Genomic DNA, 17,456 nt, shown 5'->3' with positions numbered 1-17,456 from the left:
GACCAAGTGCGGACAGTATTCGGAGCATAAGTAATACATAACTCTCCGTGCGGTGCGTTTAATAATGATGCTGGTCAGGTAGTGTTGCCACTGGAATTGCTGATGCAGTAAATACTTGGATGCTGGTGCATAATTTGCCAGTGCTGGTATTCGGCTGATTTAATGTGGGACAACAAATTCAATTTGACCGTAGTATCGGTGATGCCCTAACGATGGGGAATACAAACATCAACGTCTCCTCAAACCGAATCGATTTTGGTCTTCCAAAGTGTTGGTCTCATTTAGGGATTTACCGGAAAGTAAGGCAAATTATTTAAGAGGTTATTAGAAACAATCGTTTGCGGCTTAGGTAGCCCGAGGTATTTTGATAATTTGTATATCTAAATGTTTGAGTTTGAGGCAGGGGCATATTAGTTCTTGTTGCATTTCTGCCAACAAGTATGGGTTAATCAGTTTAAATAACTTTGCTGAAAATGAATTGTATGTTCATTAACTTTATGCAGCTCAGACCAACAACTTGATTTCAGTTACTTGCTTTAATAATATTCCATGGGATATGGGATATTCTGATGTTATTGGGCCTCAATTATATTTGCATAAATGGAATTGATCAGCACAAGGAAAGGTTAGGAATAGGAATAATTTAATTCGATATATACCTCAGACGGGATAAATCCAAGGTTTGATTAAGATAGTTACTAAGTTGCTTTCATTTACTTAATACCACGTCATCAAGATACAGTTTCAATTTCAAAAATATTTAAAATGTTTGCTTTTTGTCTCGTCTGTCAAACATAATATATCATTTTAAAGAATACTTAAAGACCACCATTGTTGGGATTTCTATAAAACATGCTAAGGAAACTTTAAAATACCCTAGGGGCTATCAATATTGTTAAAGTAAATACTGCCTGTAAAAAACGCTTTATAACATTTTTCCAGGTACTCCCCCCAACTTCTGTAGCCCCTACACACTCTCAAAAACAAGCACTTTCACACTTTTTACCTCGATTGTCGCAAGAACGGAAAAACTTTTGAAGAAAATTAGCGTCAAAGTTGAATAACAAAGCATGAATAAGAAATCTTTGTGTCACTACTTTGGCTAGCCAGGGATGTGGGTCGAAGGGATGGGATTCCAGGGGATGAGCCGGCGAAGTGGAGTTGCAGTGTCGCCCCAGCGTAAACAAAACTCGTTAAATAAAAGAGCAATTGTACTAACAGTGGCAGCAACAAGAACCACAACAAAGAAATGAATGAAAGAAAGAAACTAAAACGGTTAAGCGGAATATGCAAATACTTGAATGACTTTTTAAAGGTGAAATGGTGCTTAAAAAGCAATGAATGCTCTGGTCCTGGTCTAGGGAAGTTACCCCTCCTCCCCCCCGGGAAAACTTTTCAGTAGTTTCCCCTCGTTTTTTGTTCACCTACCTGAACGCTTGTCCGCTTCATTGATGGGCACATTCTCGAGGACAATCGGCTCCGAGCGGCCCTTCTGATTGACGCTGTAGACGACCAAGTGCAGGGCCGGATGGGCATCGGGAAAGTAGTCCATGGGCATCAGATCTGGGTGAGGGCGAGAGCAGAGGAAATTAATTAGTCCCGTGACCAACTGCAGGGCAAAGTGATTAGCTGCTTTGCAGCTCAAAAAGATTTTCCTGAAAACCAGAGATTATTCCCAAAGAAATTCTGGGGATTGCTTTCTAGGTTGCTTTCGCAGGAAAGATCCAAAAGTGATTGGGACTTGATTTTACCATATAGACAACACTTTAAATGTCGCAGTTTGTTTAATCGTGTATCTCACAAATTTTAAATGTATTTACCGAACAAGCGCTATTGCATGCACCCATATAAATCCACACTTCTAGACGTATTTTAAGGATATTTCTTTCCATATGATATACTGATAAAACAAAACAAATATTGTTAATAAAAACAGAATATTTATTTTCATTTTATAGTTTTGTTTTCTTTTTAAGACCACACTACTTTTGTATCAATACTTAAAAAAAAAATAAAATATGATTTGTTGTAACACATTGAAATTCCCGAGAATAATATTTTCTCGTGTTACGCAACTTGTCAATAATAAATACCTAACTTTTTTAATACCACCTTTTATATATTTTTTTATGCAAAGCTATGCCATGTTATATATTTTTCTGCTTAGGGCTAGGATGGCCAGGTCATCTTTGATCATTAATTTAAAACTTGTAGTGCTCTGTGCAAACTTCATTAGGCAAACAGGCATTTAATTAGCACGTCGCGGTGCGAAACTTCGGTCGCATAAAATGAAAAGTTCCCGGCTGCGTGTGTTTTTCTCCCTCCTGCCCTGCTCCGGTGTTTTCTGATTTTCCGATTTTCCGTTTTCTGTTTTTCCGTTTTTCTGGTTTTTCTTAATGCGCGCATCAAAAGTTTTGTTTGTGCTCGTGCTCTCCTTGCACCGATAGCAGCTCATTAAAATGGCAACTAGTGCACGGGGGCGGTGGCCGAGGTGGCGGTGGGGGCGTGGCAGGACTAATACGCATACATTGGCAGGCCGCAGGAACAAAAACACTTGGTGGGAGCCCCCAAACACCCCGATCCACCCCGATCCACCCCCAACAACCCCCGTCAGCGTCGTTAACACGCCTGTCTAACTAATCGTGACTTTACGCTTCGTTTGACTTTGCAAATATCGCCGAAACCCCTTAACCCCGAGTCATCGATGATATGGTGGTGCCGGCTGAAAAAGATGCCACTGCAGCACGGGGGCAGGGATCGCATCGGGCCATATCGCCCGTGGCTCATTAACTCGCCTCAAACCCGCAGAATCAAATGTAATATTATAATTTTTGGTTCCCTGTTAACCCCCATGATAAATCTTGCTTTTTCAACAGCTCGATTCGAGCTTTCTTCTGCCTCGGGGCCAACCACGCCCCTAGCCTCAAGCCCCTAGCCCCCAGTCCGTCCCACCCCTCGACGGCATTCTATTTCATCCAATTCCCCACCTCAAAACGCCATTGGCATAAAAGTTTTGCTGACTAGCTAAAATTCATTACAACAAAACAGGCAACAGCATGTGCCAGCGATGGTTCAGGGACAAGAAAGTGGCGGGGAGTGGGTGCTGGGAGGGGGTGGGGGGGTGGAGAGGTTGAGGTCCTGGCAGCCTCAACTAATTAATCTGCGTAGTGCTGGCTGGCTAGCTGCACTGAAGAAAAGGATCTCTGGGCTAAGGCAGATACTTGTATTCCTATCTTCTATAAAAAATATTATAGATGCAGATAGAGGATATGGTTCTTTTTTATTTCAACTTACTCAATGTTAATATAATATTTGGTTGTGCCACAATTTCCTTTCACCAGTAATTATGGTAAACTCTCAATTCAATTTTAAGCAAAACAGGATCTTTAAGAATTTAAAACTCCAAAAGTATCGAATTCAACAATCAAAAAAGTTTCGGTATAGATAAAATTCTTCAAAATTTTTTGGAATTCGAAACTAATTTTGTAAGATCTACATTTATCTTTTTCAGATTTGTAAAACTATTTTAAAGTATTATTATTATTATTTACGATTTTTTTGACTACCAATATAAAAGAAATTAATCCTCTATGGATAAAATAATAAATATTTCTGAAGCATATCAACTTTTTTTTTTTAGATAAGCCCATCAAATTCATAACTAATTCTAGAAGTATTTTCGCTCCCTGCAGCTATTCCTCTTCCCAGCCGCAGGATTTTCTCCTTGTCTTGAAGCCAACGCGCAATTTCGCCAGCTCAACTTTTTGCTCAGCTTGTTACTTTGATTTGTTTTTGTTTTTACTGTTTGCGCTGTTGTTGTCTATGTTGTTGCTGTTGTAGCTCCTTGTTGCTGGCCGCATAAAAGTCAAGTCTTTAGTTTGCGGCTTTCGCACAGCACTGTAAATATTGTACCGCCAACACCCTGGGCCTCGTGATTTCTAAGCCAACCTCATTTAAATATAATAATACATAAGCATCGTGTAATAAAACATTGCTCTGGGGCTGTGAGAATCTGCGGAAATATTGGATTTCCCCCGAACCATTAAAGGCCGAGCAATTGAGTGGCCCGTTAAACGGACTATTTAAACAAGTTGTGTTCGTGGGGATTTTCCTTGAGTTGCGACAAAAAAATATGCCAAATGGCCTTGCATTATAAAGTAAAGGTGGTTGATCTTGGGTATTGTAAAGGTATTCTTCATTTAAGCTGTTAAGGATAACGACATACAAGATACCCCAAATATTTTTAAAGCTACAGGTACAGATATAGGTAACTACAGTATGGATTTGAATATTTCCTGTCATTTCTTAATTTTTTACCTATCTACAATCTGAATAATTTATTTTTTAAATTTTCGGATCCAATGAACTTCCAAGATGTTACTTACTTGCCAATGTCATTTTATGATAATTCCCCAAAAATGATTCTATAAATGTTAATATTATAGGGAGTGGCTTCTGGAGTTACAAGAGGAGTCAATGTACTATTAAATGACCATTGGAGTACCAAATTGAGAAGATGTTCCCCTTCACTAACCCATAAATAGAGAATCCGACTCACCTGACAGATCGATCCGAAACACCGGCACATCCACGTAGGTGCTGCTCATGTTGAGCCGCAGCTTCTTGGTCTTCGAGTCGTAGGCCTCCAGGAAGAACTGCTGCTGCAGGCCGCCGTCGTAGCCGGGCATGCACTCCAGTTCCATGGTGGAGTAGATGATGTTGTCGTAGTTGTCGAAGTTTATGGTTCCGCCGCCCGCAAAGCCGTCGTGACTGCTACCAGTCAAGCCCCCGGCCCCCGAACCGCCCAGCAAACTCTGGGTGACCACTCCGTTGCTGAAGCTGTACTCCATGCGTGAGTAGTCGAAGTGGGGGAGCTGCCATTCGGCGGCGGACTCGGTAACTTGGGTGGCTTTGTCCTGCATGTGAGGTCCTTCTGTTGTCCTTTGAACGGCGGTGGCTGGGACTGTGGTGTCGGAGGTGGAGAGGGCCACGCTGGCCACAAAGTCATCATCGCTTACATTGTACATATCATCGTCATCGCCGGCCTCCTCCTCCTCGACGTTGTCCTCCAGAGACTCCAGATCGAGCTGCTCCTCCAGGGAGAGCATATGCTGGCCGTCCACCTCCTCCACGGTCTCGTACTCCTCCAAGTCGCCGGGAGCAGGACCGTCGGCCAAGTAATCGGCATCGGTGGGCAGCTGGGCAACGTCTTCATCCAGGTCTGCGTCGTCATCGTGGTCCTCCTCCTCCTCCTGGTCGTCATTAGTCTCAGTTTCAGCATCCATCTCCGCCGCATCATCATTATCTTCTTCATCGTCGTCGTCGTCGTCATTGTCGTCATCATCGTTGTCGTTGTTGTCAGTGGAGTCCTCCTTGGAGGACGCCTTGTCCTTGACTCCCGCTGCAACTGCAACTTGCTTCGATGTTGCTGCTGTTTCCTTGACATTGTTGCCACTAATTGCTGCTACCGGCTGGTTGCTTATTTGCGGGGCATTCGGCGGCAGCAACAGTTGCTGCTGCTTTAGCTTCTGCTGCTTCTGCTGTTTGTCAAGGATGGTTAGGGATTTGCGAGACCTCTTGATGTTGCTGCTGCCGGCGGAGGAGGCCACATCCTGCTCGATTTCCACCGCCGCCGTGGCAGTGGCTGCCAATGAGGTGGCCGAGGAGGAGGATAATGATGCCGATGTGGCTGCTGCCGCCACAGTTGCCAAGATGTCATTTGCTGCCAGCCGCTTTCTTCTCCTCGAGCTCGAGCTCGAACTGGAACTGGAACTCGAAGTTGCATAATGATGGATTATATTGCTGTTGTGCTCGTTTGTTCCCTTCTGCTGTTGCCGTTGCTGTTTGTGCATGTTTTTCTGTCGCTTATTAAAATACTTTGCTGGCAGTTTGCCATTGTTACTGTTACTGTTGATGTTGCTGCCTCGGATGCTGCTGCTGCCGCCTTTGCCTACATGTGACATTGATAAATTTGATTCTGCCGGCTTCCGCTGGCTGGTTATTGATGCTGCCCCTGCATCCAGCTGATGTTGCTGCTGTCCCTGCGGGATTTGGCTGGCCCGCCGCACCCGCTGCTTTGGCGACTTGGCCGGCGATCCATCAGGTTTGCTATCGCCGCCGGACTTGCCAGCAGTGGCTTGGTGTTGCTGCTGCGCCTGCTGATGTTGCTGCTGTGCCGGCTGGTGTTGCTGCTGCTTCTGCTGCTGCTGCTTCCTCTGCCGCTGCCGCTCGATGGCTGCCAATGTCTGCGACGGTGTGAATGATGTCCGCTTCTTGAGGCGCTGCAACTGCTGCTGACTGAGCTGACCGGGCTGACCGGGCTGCTTATTATTGGATTTGCCCTGGCCAGCACTCGTCCTGGCCCCCATATTTTTATTGGCCACATTGTTCCGGGCAGTGCTGTTATGGCGCTCACGTACGTACTCCATGTGCGGGTAATTCGACTCGTGTCTGCCGTATTGTGTGGGCAGCATTTGATTGGCATGCATTGTCGTCTGATTCGATGAGTTCAGCGAGGCGGAGGTCACCACATACGGCCGGAGGGTACAGTTTCGCAGTGCCCCCGGCTTGGCTACAATGATCGAGTAAGCGAAACCAATCAATGGCAAACAACATTCAGAGCACACGTATTGTGTTGCACAAATAAGACTTGTTTGAAAAATGTAATGCTACAACCTAGTTAATAATTTTGATGCTCATAGCGCTAGTATGATACCCTAAGTACACGAAAACTAATGGTAACTCGACCATTTCATTAACTTTTAACGATTGAAATTTAATTTGAATTTAATTTGGGACACTTTCGTATTATAACTAATAGGATTAAAGAACACAAAGGCTTATGAAAATGAAAAAATTACTCTGAGACCTTAACAAAAATCAATATAATAAAATAAGGAGCTATTTCAGAACCAAGAGATAATGCATCATATAAATTTTATTTTAATGTTACTTATTACATCAAAAAGCTTTTAAAAAATCTGCTTAATTTCCAGTGATCATGTTATGCTGTAAATGATCGATGAGGGACAGTAGGACTCACCTGCTGGCACCACCTGGAAAACACACGGCTCAGACTGCTTTCCAATGGCATTCCTGCCGTAACAGGCCAGAGTTCCGTAGTCCCGCTCTCCTTTGGGCGTGTAGATCAGCTCGCTGACGGTCTCCACTGCGGGTGAATAGAGCACAATGTTCGTAATACAGGTGTAAATTGCAGTCCAGTTTCGGCGTTATTAAATTGCCCCTTTCGGCAAAGTTAAATGAAATAAGTTCTGCTCGCCCGAGCAGCTCAGTCAAGCCAACTGGGACGACAGCAGATAATCCAATTTGGGACCGTGCGGTGCGAGTGTGTGCATGATATTGATAAAACTCTCTGTGCCCCTCAGCAGCCCTGCTCTATTGTTCAGTTATACAGGTGTTACCACCACTGGCCAAACTTAGGCCTCTACGAAATGTTAATTTCTAATGCCCGCTCAAGCGCAAGCACATGCAAATGCCTTTCCATTGCACTTACACCAACGGTTTGCTATAAGCTTCTCATGAGAAGGATGATAGTCTATGGTCTGCAGACTATAAATAATACACCGCAAAGAAAATTGGTTCTAAAAATGCATAAAGCTGTTTTCGTTAATTAACTATGTATATCTTCTTAAACCGATTTCATACTATGAGTATTGAAAATCCATTTCGCATATCAGAGTTCTTTATAATCGATATTATACCCAACCAAAAATATACTTTTGCTAATTTCTGTGTTACCACAAACAAACCACAATCGATATTTAGAATATTTCTATATATGTTCATCAGGGGGTAAATAAAAACCGTATTCTGAAATTAAAAACAAGAAATTGTTTTACACACTTAAGAGATTGGCCAATGCTCTTAAAGTTTTCTGAAAAATTACTCATACGACATGTATGCCAATAAAAATTTTAATTAACTGCAAAAATTAGGTAGCCTAAAAAAGAAATGGTTGGTTGAAATCTACGCCTCCTAGATTTAATAAATAAAATGAATTTGCAAGTGAACTTTTAAACGGTGTGCACTAGGACCTTAAACATTTACCGTATATTTGTGGACCACCCTAATATTCATATTTCTATTTTCGTGCTATTTTTCCAGTGAGAATATTTTTGTAATAACACTAACACCTAGATTTTTCCCAGTGCATCGACTCACCATAGGTCTCGAAGTGCGTCTCGTTGGACTCGACGACGGTGCGACGGACGTCGCTGGTGGTGGTCATGGTGGGGTCCTGGATGGTGGCGTAGTGGCCCGAGGGCACCTCGAAGTGCTCGCCGCTGGTGGAGAAGGTCCATTCGAAGTCGATTTCGGGCGGGTCCGAGTTGACGCGGCAGGGAATGGGCACGGCCTCCTCCAGGGAGGCTCCAATCACGGTGATGGTGCTGCTGCTGCAGACGGGCGCATCTGTTGGCGACACGATTGAGAGATCGAATTAAGATTTCGAGCAGGATGAGGACGGCGAATGCAAAATAATGAGCAGCTGCAATTGTCCGATTGTCCCCTGTCTATATCAAGTATTTATATTGCGAACATTTTGCTGACAGGCCGAGGACGGGGAAGGGGTGTGCCAGGCAAATTGACAGCTCGGATTTTCAATTTAAACAAAGCAGCTGGCGTAGTTTTTCCTCAGGTATGAGGGGTATTTTAAACTTGCCATCTTTAAATATGTTTCTAGGCAGATATATTAAGTTACGGCACTTCTGCTGACGAGTACACGATATTCATGGATTTAAATGGAAATTATACCTAATTTGGTTGTCCTTTTCCTTGGAGGATATCAGTTTCTTAAATCTTGGAACTTGTTAAAAAGAACAGACTTTTACGTTTTCTTTCTTACTTAAAAGGAAAAGTTATATATTTAATGGTTGATATCTAGGAGGCGTGTTTAATAGATTGAAGAATTTAAGCCTTATAAATTCCAGAAAAATTGAAATACATTTCTACCTTGCCAGCAAAAGTTTCGACATAGCTTCAAAGTGGAGTACTCCTTCCACTTGGCTCATGATTTATTCAAAGTAAACTCATTTTGCGTTTTTGGTTACAAACGATTGAACTCGAAATTTTATGTCATACACGAGGCATGCCTAAAACGTACCCAAACCGCCCCGAAATTCCCGCGCAGGAAAAAAGTTTTGCTAGCAACTTTTGAAAACTGCGCCAAGTGTGCGATGTGCGTGGCATTCTGTTCCTCGTTGCCCCGTGGCAGCCGAATTCTGTCATAAACAACCCGACAACGTGGCAGAGACAAAGCAGCAACACACAACAACCAAAACAACGCGGCAGACAACACACACAACACCTAAGCACCTGCAGGCATTTATTACCAAAGCCGCAACACTTTTCGTTGCTTTTTATTAAAAATTATTCGAAAAGTTAGAGTGTGTCGCGACGTAAGCAGAAAATCGTGTAATGAGTTTGTATACAAATATTTGAGCACAGCGTGTAAGATAGTGATGAATAAACTATGTATTATGGGTTGATAAAGTGGGGTCTAAGTACTAGGGATGTCAGAACATTAAAAACAAAGTTATAATATAATAGTACAAAAATAGAGCAAATTATGCATTCAAAGATTTCAAGATAGATATTTCTAACATGGAGCAGCATAAAATCTAGTATATTATTTCACTGCTAGTTTAACATGATGATAGATATATTGAATGCCTGGTTTTATAGGTAGTAAAATCTTCTGGCACTCTTAAAGGAGAATTTTAAAGTTTCTTTATGTTCCTGCTCTCAAATATTTTCCTCTGCTCTCCACTCCTTAAAGCCTTCGCCATTCCTCATCCTTCTTCATTTGGGTTTCATCTAGATGTCGCTGGCACTCGCACAATTCTAGGCTGAGCCATGTGGCCAGTGCCAATTCCCCGGAGCACAAGGTGCAATTTGCTGGGGAAACTCCGGCCAAGAACTTCGCATGGTCGCAAACCAATTAGATGACCAGAAAGGAGGGAAGCCACGGCATTGTTTGCAGAGCAACGACAGAGCCAGTCGGAATTTCGTGAAAATTATGATCGAGTGCATGCCATGCTTCTCGCTATGCAAATTGGACAGAGCCATGAATCTGCGGCATAAGTACGCAATTTCGGATTATTATAAACATCTAGAGGGATAAAGCTGCAGTGGATTGTTTCGTTTTATGATCCCGAGGAGCAGTTCGTTCCTCGCACTCATAATATTTTTATGACGGCGTCAATTTCGCAATCGTAGAATGCCAATTTTAACCTTTGCTGATTAATTTCTGCAGAGATATGAGCGAACTGCTGGCAACCATAAATCAATTTATCTCAATCGCGGTCCCCCAATAAAGAACCCCCACCCCGGGCATCTATCCGATCCCAACCCCGAACCCACTCCACATCCAATCAACCATCAATCCAGCCACCCATCCGTATGCAAATGTTTACGTGGCGTATGCGCGATGCCCGTGTAAATAGCCCACGTAGTATTTGCACAGCAGTCGGTGGCGTGTATCCTTATGCATTGTACTCGTATTTACTTTCAATTATCGTAATTATCAAAAAGGGTAACGGGCAGTGGGTAAATGCTATACGGCATCCCGTATTCAGTATTCAGTTTTCGGCAGCGTTAACGATAATGGCAAGGCAATGCAAACGTTTGCTGATGTCTTCGTTTTTCGTTTTTGGCCTTCCAGTTCGATTTTCCCTTTTCGCCTTTGTCGCCCGTTGTTTCTCATTCATTTTCGATTTCATATCCCCATGCTGATGCTGCGTAAAGTTTGTTTTCCCCGAACCATCCAGTTGTAGCTACTTATTTGAGTTTGGAGGTCGGAGTCCCTACCAATTCAATTTGCCAACTGTGCAGCGAGGCGCTCAAATCGGGGATAATTACATGTTTTTGGCTTCATAATTTGCTCTGTTTACGGGCTTGGGAAATTAATTAAATAATATTGAGTAAGCCGCCTCACACGATGATCGTTATGCGTTGGTTAACTATAAACTAATTACAGTGCGTTCTTTTTTATAAAGAGTATCCTACACACCTTAAAAAATGATAGTGTTAATGTTCAATTTCCATATTAAAATTTAAATAGTGTTGAGGCTGGAAATGCCAACCAATTAAATTTGGAATCTGTGCAGCGAACCGAAAAAATCTGAGAAAATTACATTTTTTTTAGTTTAATAAACTAACCATGCAAACTCGGGCTTAACTGGCATCAAAATATTCATTTAACCGGGCAATTAATTAAATAATATTCGTTAACCCGCCTTGTTTGCATGTGGGACTGCCTCGCTTTTTGTTGCATTAAATATGCAGAATAAAAATTGAATTTTCCCCAGCGCACCTGCTGAATGTGTGTGCCCTCGCCTGACCCACCTGGCCAGGGCCCCGCCCGCCTGACCTTTCCCATAATTATAAATGGTTTAATAATGACTGTGAGTTTCGATAATAAAAGCAGATCATTCATTTTTATTACCGCCCGGCGAACCCGCCCCCGGCTGACACGTTAAGTTCGGGGGCTAAACTTTGCCCCGATGGAAATGCCGCACGGTTACTTTATGTGGCATATGCATATTTATGCACAGGCCCACACAAACACACCCCCACAAATGCCGTTTGGTATTTAAGCATCATTAATTATTTAGAAATACAGTCGGAAGTAATGCCCTATAACGGTAATTGAGACATTTTCAATATGTGCACACAAAGGCTCCGAGCGGCGTTTATCGGTCATTTATTTTCGTGTTGTCCACAAATTATAATTACATACACTTTCGGTCCTGAAAGTGTGAAAAGGCCCCTACTTCTGCCCACTCCCAGTTGGTTTGCCTCCGCATAATGGAAGTTCTCGTCAAATCAGGGCTGTGACAATTAGAAATCAATTGAGTTATCACTTGTTTGGTCTCAGTTTACACTTGCGGCCCGGTCTTGTTATTATCAAGGAGCGGCCTGTTTGACTCCGATGGTAATTGGAGTCCATTAAAATGGCTGGGGATTCCACAAAAGTGTCAATTAAGTGGGACAAGCCATGAGAACTGTGACAGGTGTGGAATATTCTGGCACACTCGCTGTGGAATGGACTTAGATAAAGTTATATGGGGGAAGAATTGCTGTTTAATGATTTAACCAAGCCAGTCTTCATGTGGTTTCCATGGGTATCCCATATCACTTATTTCCCAGAACTAAACTGCTCAATCCAATTATAATTTACCTGCAAGGCGCTTACTTATTTTATGTAAATAACAATAATCGGAGGGTTTGGGAAAGCTAAAACTTGACATGCCTTGAAGCCATCTAACTAAATTTGCTTAAAAGCTAACCTCAGGAATTTAATTGAAGTTATTAAAACGCCAAAACATTGTAGCCAGTTCTACTTTATTCGATCAAGACTTCCAGGTAGTCACTGTTTTTATTTCTTCAGAATAAATACATATAAATAAATGTAATCTGTATAGAAAACCTACTATTTATTGGCTATCAAAGTAGCCAAATAATAAAATGCTTTCATAACTCTTCTCGAAAATCGATTTTGCTATTGTGTAGTGTATCAACCATGTATGCGATTTAAATGTGACTATTTTCCGGCATGGAAATTCGAATTAAAATGTCTGCAAACGGCCACTGAAATTCGGGTTTTGGCGAGTAAAAATTTGTGAAGATGTGTCGTTTGTTTGATAAAACACAAACTCAAATGCACTCACGCACAAGGCTACACAACACACTCTTTATGTATAGAATATACCCTATATGGTGTGTGGCGATGTAAACGGATTGCAGGGGAGCGGCACAATATAGATCCGTTGCATTGTGCATATTACGGCTTTTTGCACAAAATATTTTCTGTCATTTTAGCATACTTTAGTTTTGGACATTGTTGTTGTCCATCCTGTGTGTTCAGGGGGGGGGGGGAGGGTCATTGTGCGATTTTGTCAAGTGCACAGCCGCCGTTGTTGTTATTGTGGCTGCCCATTTTCCAACTGGGCGTGGCATAAAATAAATGTGTAAATGCGACCACCCCCCCTTTTCTCTCGGTGTCTGTCTATTTGCGCATAAATTTATGCATATGTATTTTTAATGCTCCGCTCCACTGACATCAACTGTCAGCATAATTTTGTGCAAATTTTCGGTTTTTTTTGTTAAGTATTACAAAATTGGATTTTTATGTACATAGTTTACGTTTTAACACCGATCGCAAGATACGCGTTTTCTTGTTTAACGTTGGAAGAACTACATTTTTAATTTTTTAGGCAGTTGGATATGGTTTATAAAATTATCAGGTATACGTATATTCACTAGCAGAAAGTAAATATGTTTAATTTAAGGTATTAAAACAAATATTTCAATTCAGTAAGAGGGGAAAAAGTTGTGTAGAGTCCTTCTTAAATGTGGAATATCTTAGGATTCTTTATAGTTAACTAAAAAGTGAAGCAGCTTTTAGAACTTACATCGTATCCTCAAGTTGACTGGGGCTGACTGGGTTTCCCCGCGGTCATTGGCCGCCGAACAGGCATAGAATCCCGAGTGGACGCGACCCACTCGCTGGAGAACCAGGGAGCGGGTGGAGATGATGATGCCCCAGGACACATTCTGGGTGACCGGTTGGCCCTGCAGGAAGAACAGAAATCACCCAGTTAATTAGGGCAAGTTAAGCATTATAATATAGTCCCAAACTCACGTCATGCGACCACATGATGCGATGCTCCTTGGGATTCGACTTGATGTGGCACTCGAAGTAGACGTCGTCGCCCTCTTTTATGTCGTCCGGACGCAGTGTGGAGCCCAGCGACAAGGTGACCTGCGGAGGATCTAGAAAGCAGCGGAAAACCCACTTGTTAATAGTTGGCTTCCCGTCTTAATTGCCTGTGCTAATATGGAAATTTCGACGTGCGCCTTGCTCTTTTCTTATGTGTATATTCAAATTGGCTGGCTGCAGGGGTCCCCATATAAAATATAAAATCGAAAAATATTATTGCATAATAAAACGGAGAAATGTACGGCGCGTTGTTGTCGTCATCAATCTACAACGTCGCTGCGCAGCCCATAAAAGTTAACAACGCGGCTACGGAACCGCGTTATAAACCTACACACTCCGTATCCCGCATCCCAGATCCAAACAGGCTAACCAATGAGTATGACAGAAATTTTTAAATTAAAATCGTTCCGCTGCCGCGAGCAGCGCCCCAATATCAATGATGGATCATATAAAATATTTAGTGTTTTTCCATCCTTTTTGCCATTTTTACAACATCATGATTGGCTGAAACTGAGAGCGAAACCCTCGCGAGGGGGAAAGCAACAAATTGTTACTGTTATGGCCGCGGAAAATGTCTGAGAAGGGGTTAAGCAGCCTGGGAACTGTAAAGCAGTTGATTCCAGGTAGTTACCAGGTTTTTCTCTCAGGTGAAAAAATGAATCACAGTCTTCCATTTTCCCACTCCGTTTTCCAATCAAGGGAGCGGTCCATTAAAAGCTTAAGCCATCGCCGCTAATCCTTTGAAACAGCTTTTCCTTGTGTATTTCTAATTTCATATTTCCACGCTGGACCGGGTCAAAAGGGCATGGAAAACTTTCTGTAACTTTCAGTTTGAAGCTTACGCGCTCGCCATTCATTATTTATGGCTGAACTTCGCACACATAGCTGGGGATCTATGCGTGACTTTAAAATTCAATAAATTTATGATTATCCGAAGGAAAACCCATGGCAAAACAAAGTGACAACACAGAAATAACTAACCCAAAGGAACGTGTTAGTGGGGGCGAACTTAAACCGTGCTCGTTCCCTTCGGAAAAGTAGAAGGTCGCGATTGCTGTTGATTTTAAATTGATAATCATATAAAGTAAAATTTATGACATTTCGCTGGCGCTGGAGCAAATATGCGAAACGAGGCACAACAGGCAACAAATTTTTCGCCAGCTTTTTTATGGCCACGCTAAAAGTCAACGGAATAAATATTGACACACAGCGAACGGCTTCATTCTGGGCCAATTCCGATGGAAAGAGCGTGGCTGTATGTAAATAATGCCGTATAATTTAGACTTATTTGCACAGGCGACTTTGATTTGTGCCCTGCCTGCATTTATGAAAATTCTAATCGCTTTTGTGGAATGTGTGCGCTTGCAAAAAAAGTTTCATTGGCTCTGCATGATTGTTTGACTGTCTAAAAAAATATTTTCTATTTCAGATGTAGAATGCTCCCCATGCAGCCACTTCCTTCCCTTTGTTGAATTTTTTTCTAAAAGCTTAAGAAAGGAATTCTGGGAATTTAAAATAGGGTTCCTACAAAAGAAACTACGTTTCCAAGCGATTAAGGGTTGTTTCCTACATTTTCTTATATGTATTTCCTGTAACATTGAGAGGGTTTGAGTAACCGTTTGGACATGATTTGATGTGTCTTTCACTTTTATAGACAATTACGATGCTATTTTACGCACCAATAAGTAAGCCCTTTAGGTTCTACCTTCTAGTAGATACAAAAAGTAGTGAGTATAAAAAATAAAACCAAACTCTCTCATAGTCTAAGCCCTTTTCTTTGAGTGTTCTTATCATTAAACGTTCCACGGATGACATTCATAACGAGCGAGTCCTCGATTTCTTTCACTTATATAGTTTTGACAATACAGATGATTATTTACACAAAATTGTTAATGCCCTTGGCATAGATTTATCCTTATGTTAGGTAGAAAAACTATGTAACAAATAAAACAAAACTCTCGCCAAGTCTACGCCCTTTTCTTTGAGTGTTCCTTCCATTAAACGATCCACTTACAGATGACATTCATCACGAGCGAGTCCTCGATGGCCGAGTTCTGCAGCCGTGGGTTGGAGCCCTCGCACTTGAGCATCGTGCCGTCGTCCTCGGGCTGAGGATAAAATGTCAATGTGGATATGACTCTTCCATTGCCCTGGCTCGTTGACAGCTGGGTGAGGTGGGTGAGGGGGAGAAATGAAGTGAAATCGATTAGAAAAGTGCCCGCTGGCCACAAGAGGAAATTCATAAATAAGGCTTTCGCCAGGCCAAGATTGAGTTAGAGGCTCCGGGCGGAGAAGGGCTTACCTGGCCACGTTTGAAGGGCCGATTATTCTGCGTCCATTTGATTTCCGTGTCCGGCACCGAGCCGGCCACAATGCAGGTGAGATTGTACTGCGTGTTCGAGGCGAAGACCTTCAACTTATTGGTTAAATTGACTGATGTGGGTTTGACTGTGGGTGTTTAGGGTTTAAGGTTTAAGGGGATTAGGCGTGACCGGCAATATTGACTGCTCGTTGCGGCACTCACGTAACATTTCGATGCGGATGCTGCGCTCCACGGGCGCCACCAGCTTCGTGTTGGACGCCTGGCAGCGGTACGTGTTGTTCAGGGCGGAGCGCGAGATTTGGGCCACCTCCAGGCGGTTGACGGTCACATGGCGGCCCATGGAGACCCCGCTGCCGGCCTCCAGGGCGCGCGTCCCGTTCAGCCAGGTCACCGTCGGCTCCGGTCGACCTGTTGATGGAGCAGGAAAAACCATATTAATTACGCACATCATCGAATATAACTATTTCATTCGAGTTTAAGGTAAGGTGTAAGGCTCAAGCTATGTCCAATCCAGAGTAGGTCAAAAAACGGCTTATATTTAAGTTGATTTAATGAGATTATCTCATCTTTTGTAAAGATTTATGCGATCAACAAATAATAATATATGTTTTTCAATATTATAAGTAAATTTAAAAATGCATACTATCTGGTCAATTACAACAGCGTATGATAGGGATTGTATTAAATTATTTAATAAGTATTTCCTTTTCATAGCAATATTGTATTCTCGAAATAAGCAATATTATTATCTTCGAACCCAGTTTTAAAAGTAGTTCTATAGAAATATTTATTGAATTAAATTTCTGTTTTATGGTTATGTGAAACGATTACCCTAATATATTGCGAATATACAAATTATATATAGGGACTTTTCACAATGGTTGGTGGTAAAAAATAAGCGATTTCGGAAACAATTCATGGATTCCACGATGGCAACACAAAGGGAAACAGTCCCGCCATACCCCCCCAGTCCAATTCAAATTTAAATTAATGCTTAATGCATAAATTAATTTTAAATTTCGTGCCAACTGTTTTTCGCTGGCAGCAAACTTTTCCACTCATGCATTATTAACCCGCCCGTCTAGAGAGAGTTTTCCCGAGGTGGTTTTCTAACGGAAGCGGCGTGACCGCAGAGCCGCGTTCGAAAATTTATGACCGAAAAAAAATGAAGGAAACTTTCAACATTTTAATGATAATGCGCATTTAGCAGTGTGTACCCAAGGCTTTTAAAAAAGGCTTAGCCAGCTTAACTAGCAAAGTTGGGCGCTGGATGGCCGGGATGGATGGATGGATGGTCGAAAAAAGGCCAGGAGGCGGTCATGGGTTTGCCAGCAAACGCATAAGCGTGAATATTGAATTAGTTGGTTGGGGAGCCAGAGGGAAAGTTTTTGG

The 17,456-nt window shown here is 42.3% G+C and overlaps 1 protein-coding gene across 2 annotated transcripts in view; it reads right to left on the bottom strand.

Annotated features, from left to right (window-relative positions):
- Nucleotides 1–17,456, bottom strand: part of LOC119560486 — a 107,715-nt gene that overhangs the window by 10,110 nt on the left and 80,149 nt on the right. For both annotated transcript variants that reach the window (XM_037873949.1, XM_037873950.1), the window contains exons 7-15: nucleotides 16,266–16,472; nucleotides 16,044–16,189; nucleotides 15,756–15,906; nucleotides 13,664–13,794; nucleotides 13,434–13,593; nucleotides 8,182–8,430; nucleotides 7,043–7,168; nucleotides 4,559–6,571; nucleotides 1,429–1,563 (exon numbers count right to left, since the gene is read on the bottom strand). In XM_037873949.1, coding sequence (XP_037729877.1) covers nucleotides 1,429–1,563; nucleotides 4,559–6,571; nucleotides 7,043–7,168; nucleotides 8,182–8,430; nucleotides 13,434–13,593; nucleotides 13,664–13,794; nucleotides 15,756–15,906; nucleotides 16,044–16,189; nucleotides 16,266–16,472 — 3,318 coding nt within the window. The remainder of the gene's footprint in view (nucleotides 1–1,428; nucleotides 1,564–4,558; nucleotides 6,572–7,042; nucleotides 7,169–8,181; nucleotides 8,431–13,433; nucleotides 13,594–13,663; nucleotides 13,795–15,755; nucleotides 15,907–16,043; nucleotides 16,190–16,265; nucleotides 16,473–17,456) is intronic.

Source organism: Drosophila subpulchrella, unplaced genomic scaffold, assembly GCF_014743375.2.
Source record: "Drosophila subpulchrella strain 33 F10 #4 breed RU33 unplaced genomic scaffold, RU_Dsub_v1.1 Primary Assembly Seq354, whole genome shotgun sequence".
Classification (NCBI taxonomy): domain Eukaryota; kingdom Metazoa; phylum Arthropoda; class Insecta; order Diptera; family Drosophilidae; genus Drosophila; species Drosophila subpulchrella.
Note: the sequence above shows the minus strand (reverse complement) of the source record. Positions and strands in the feature narration are given on the sequence as shown.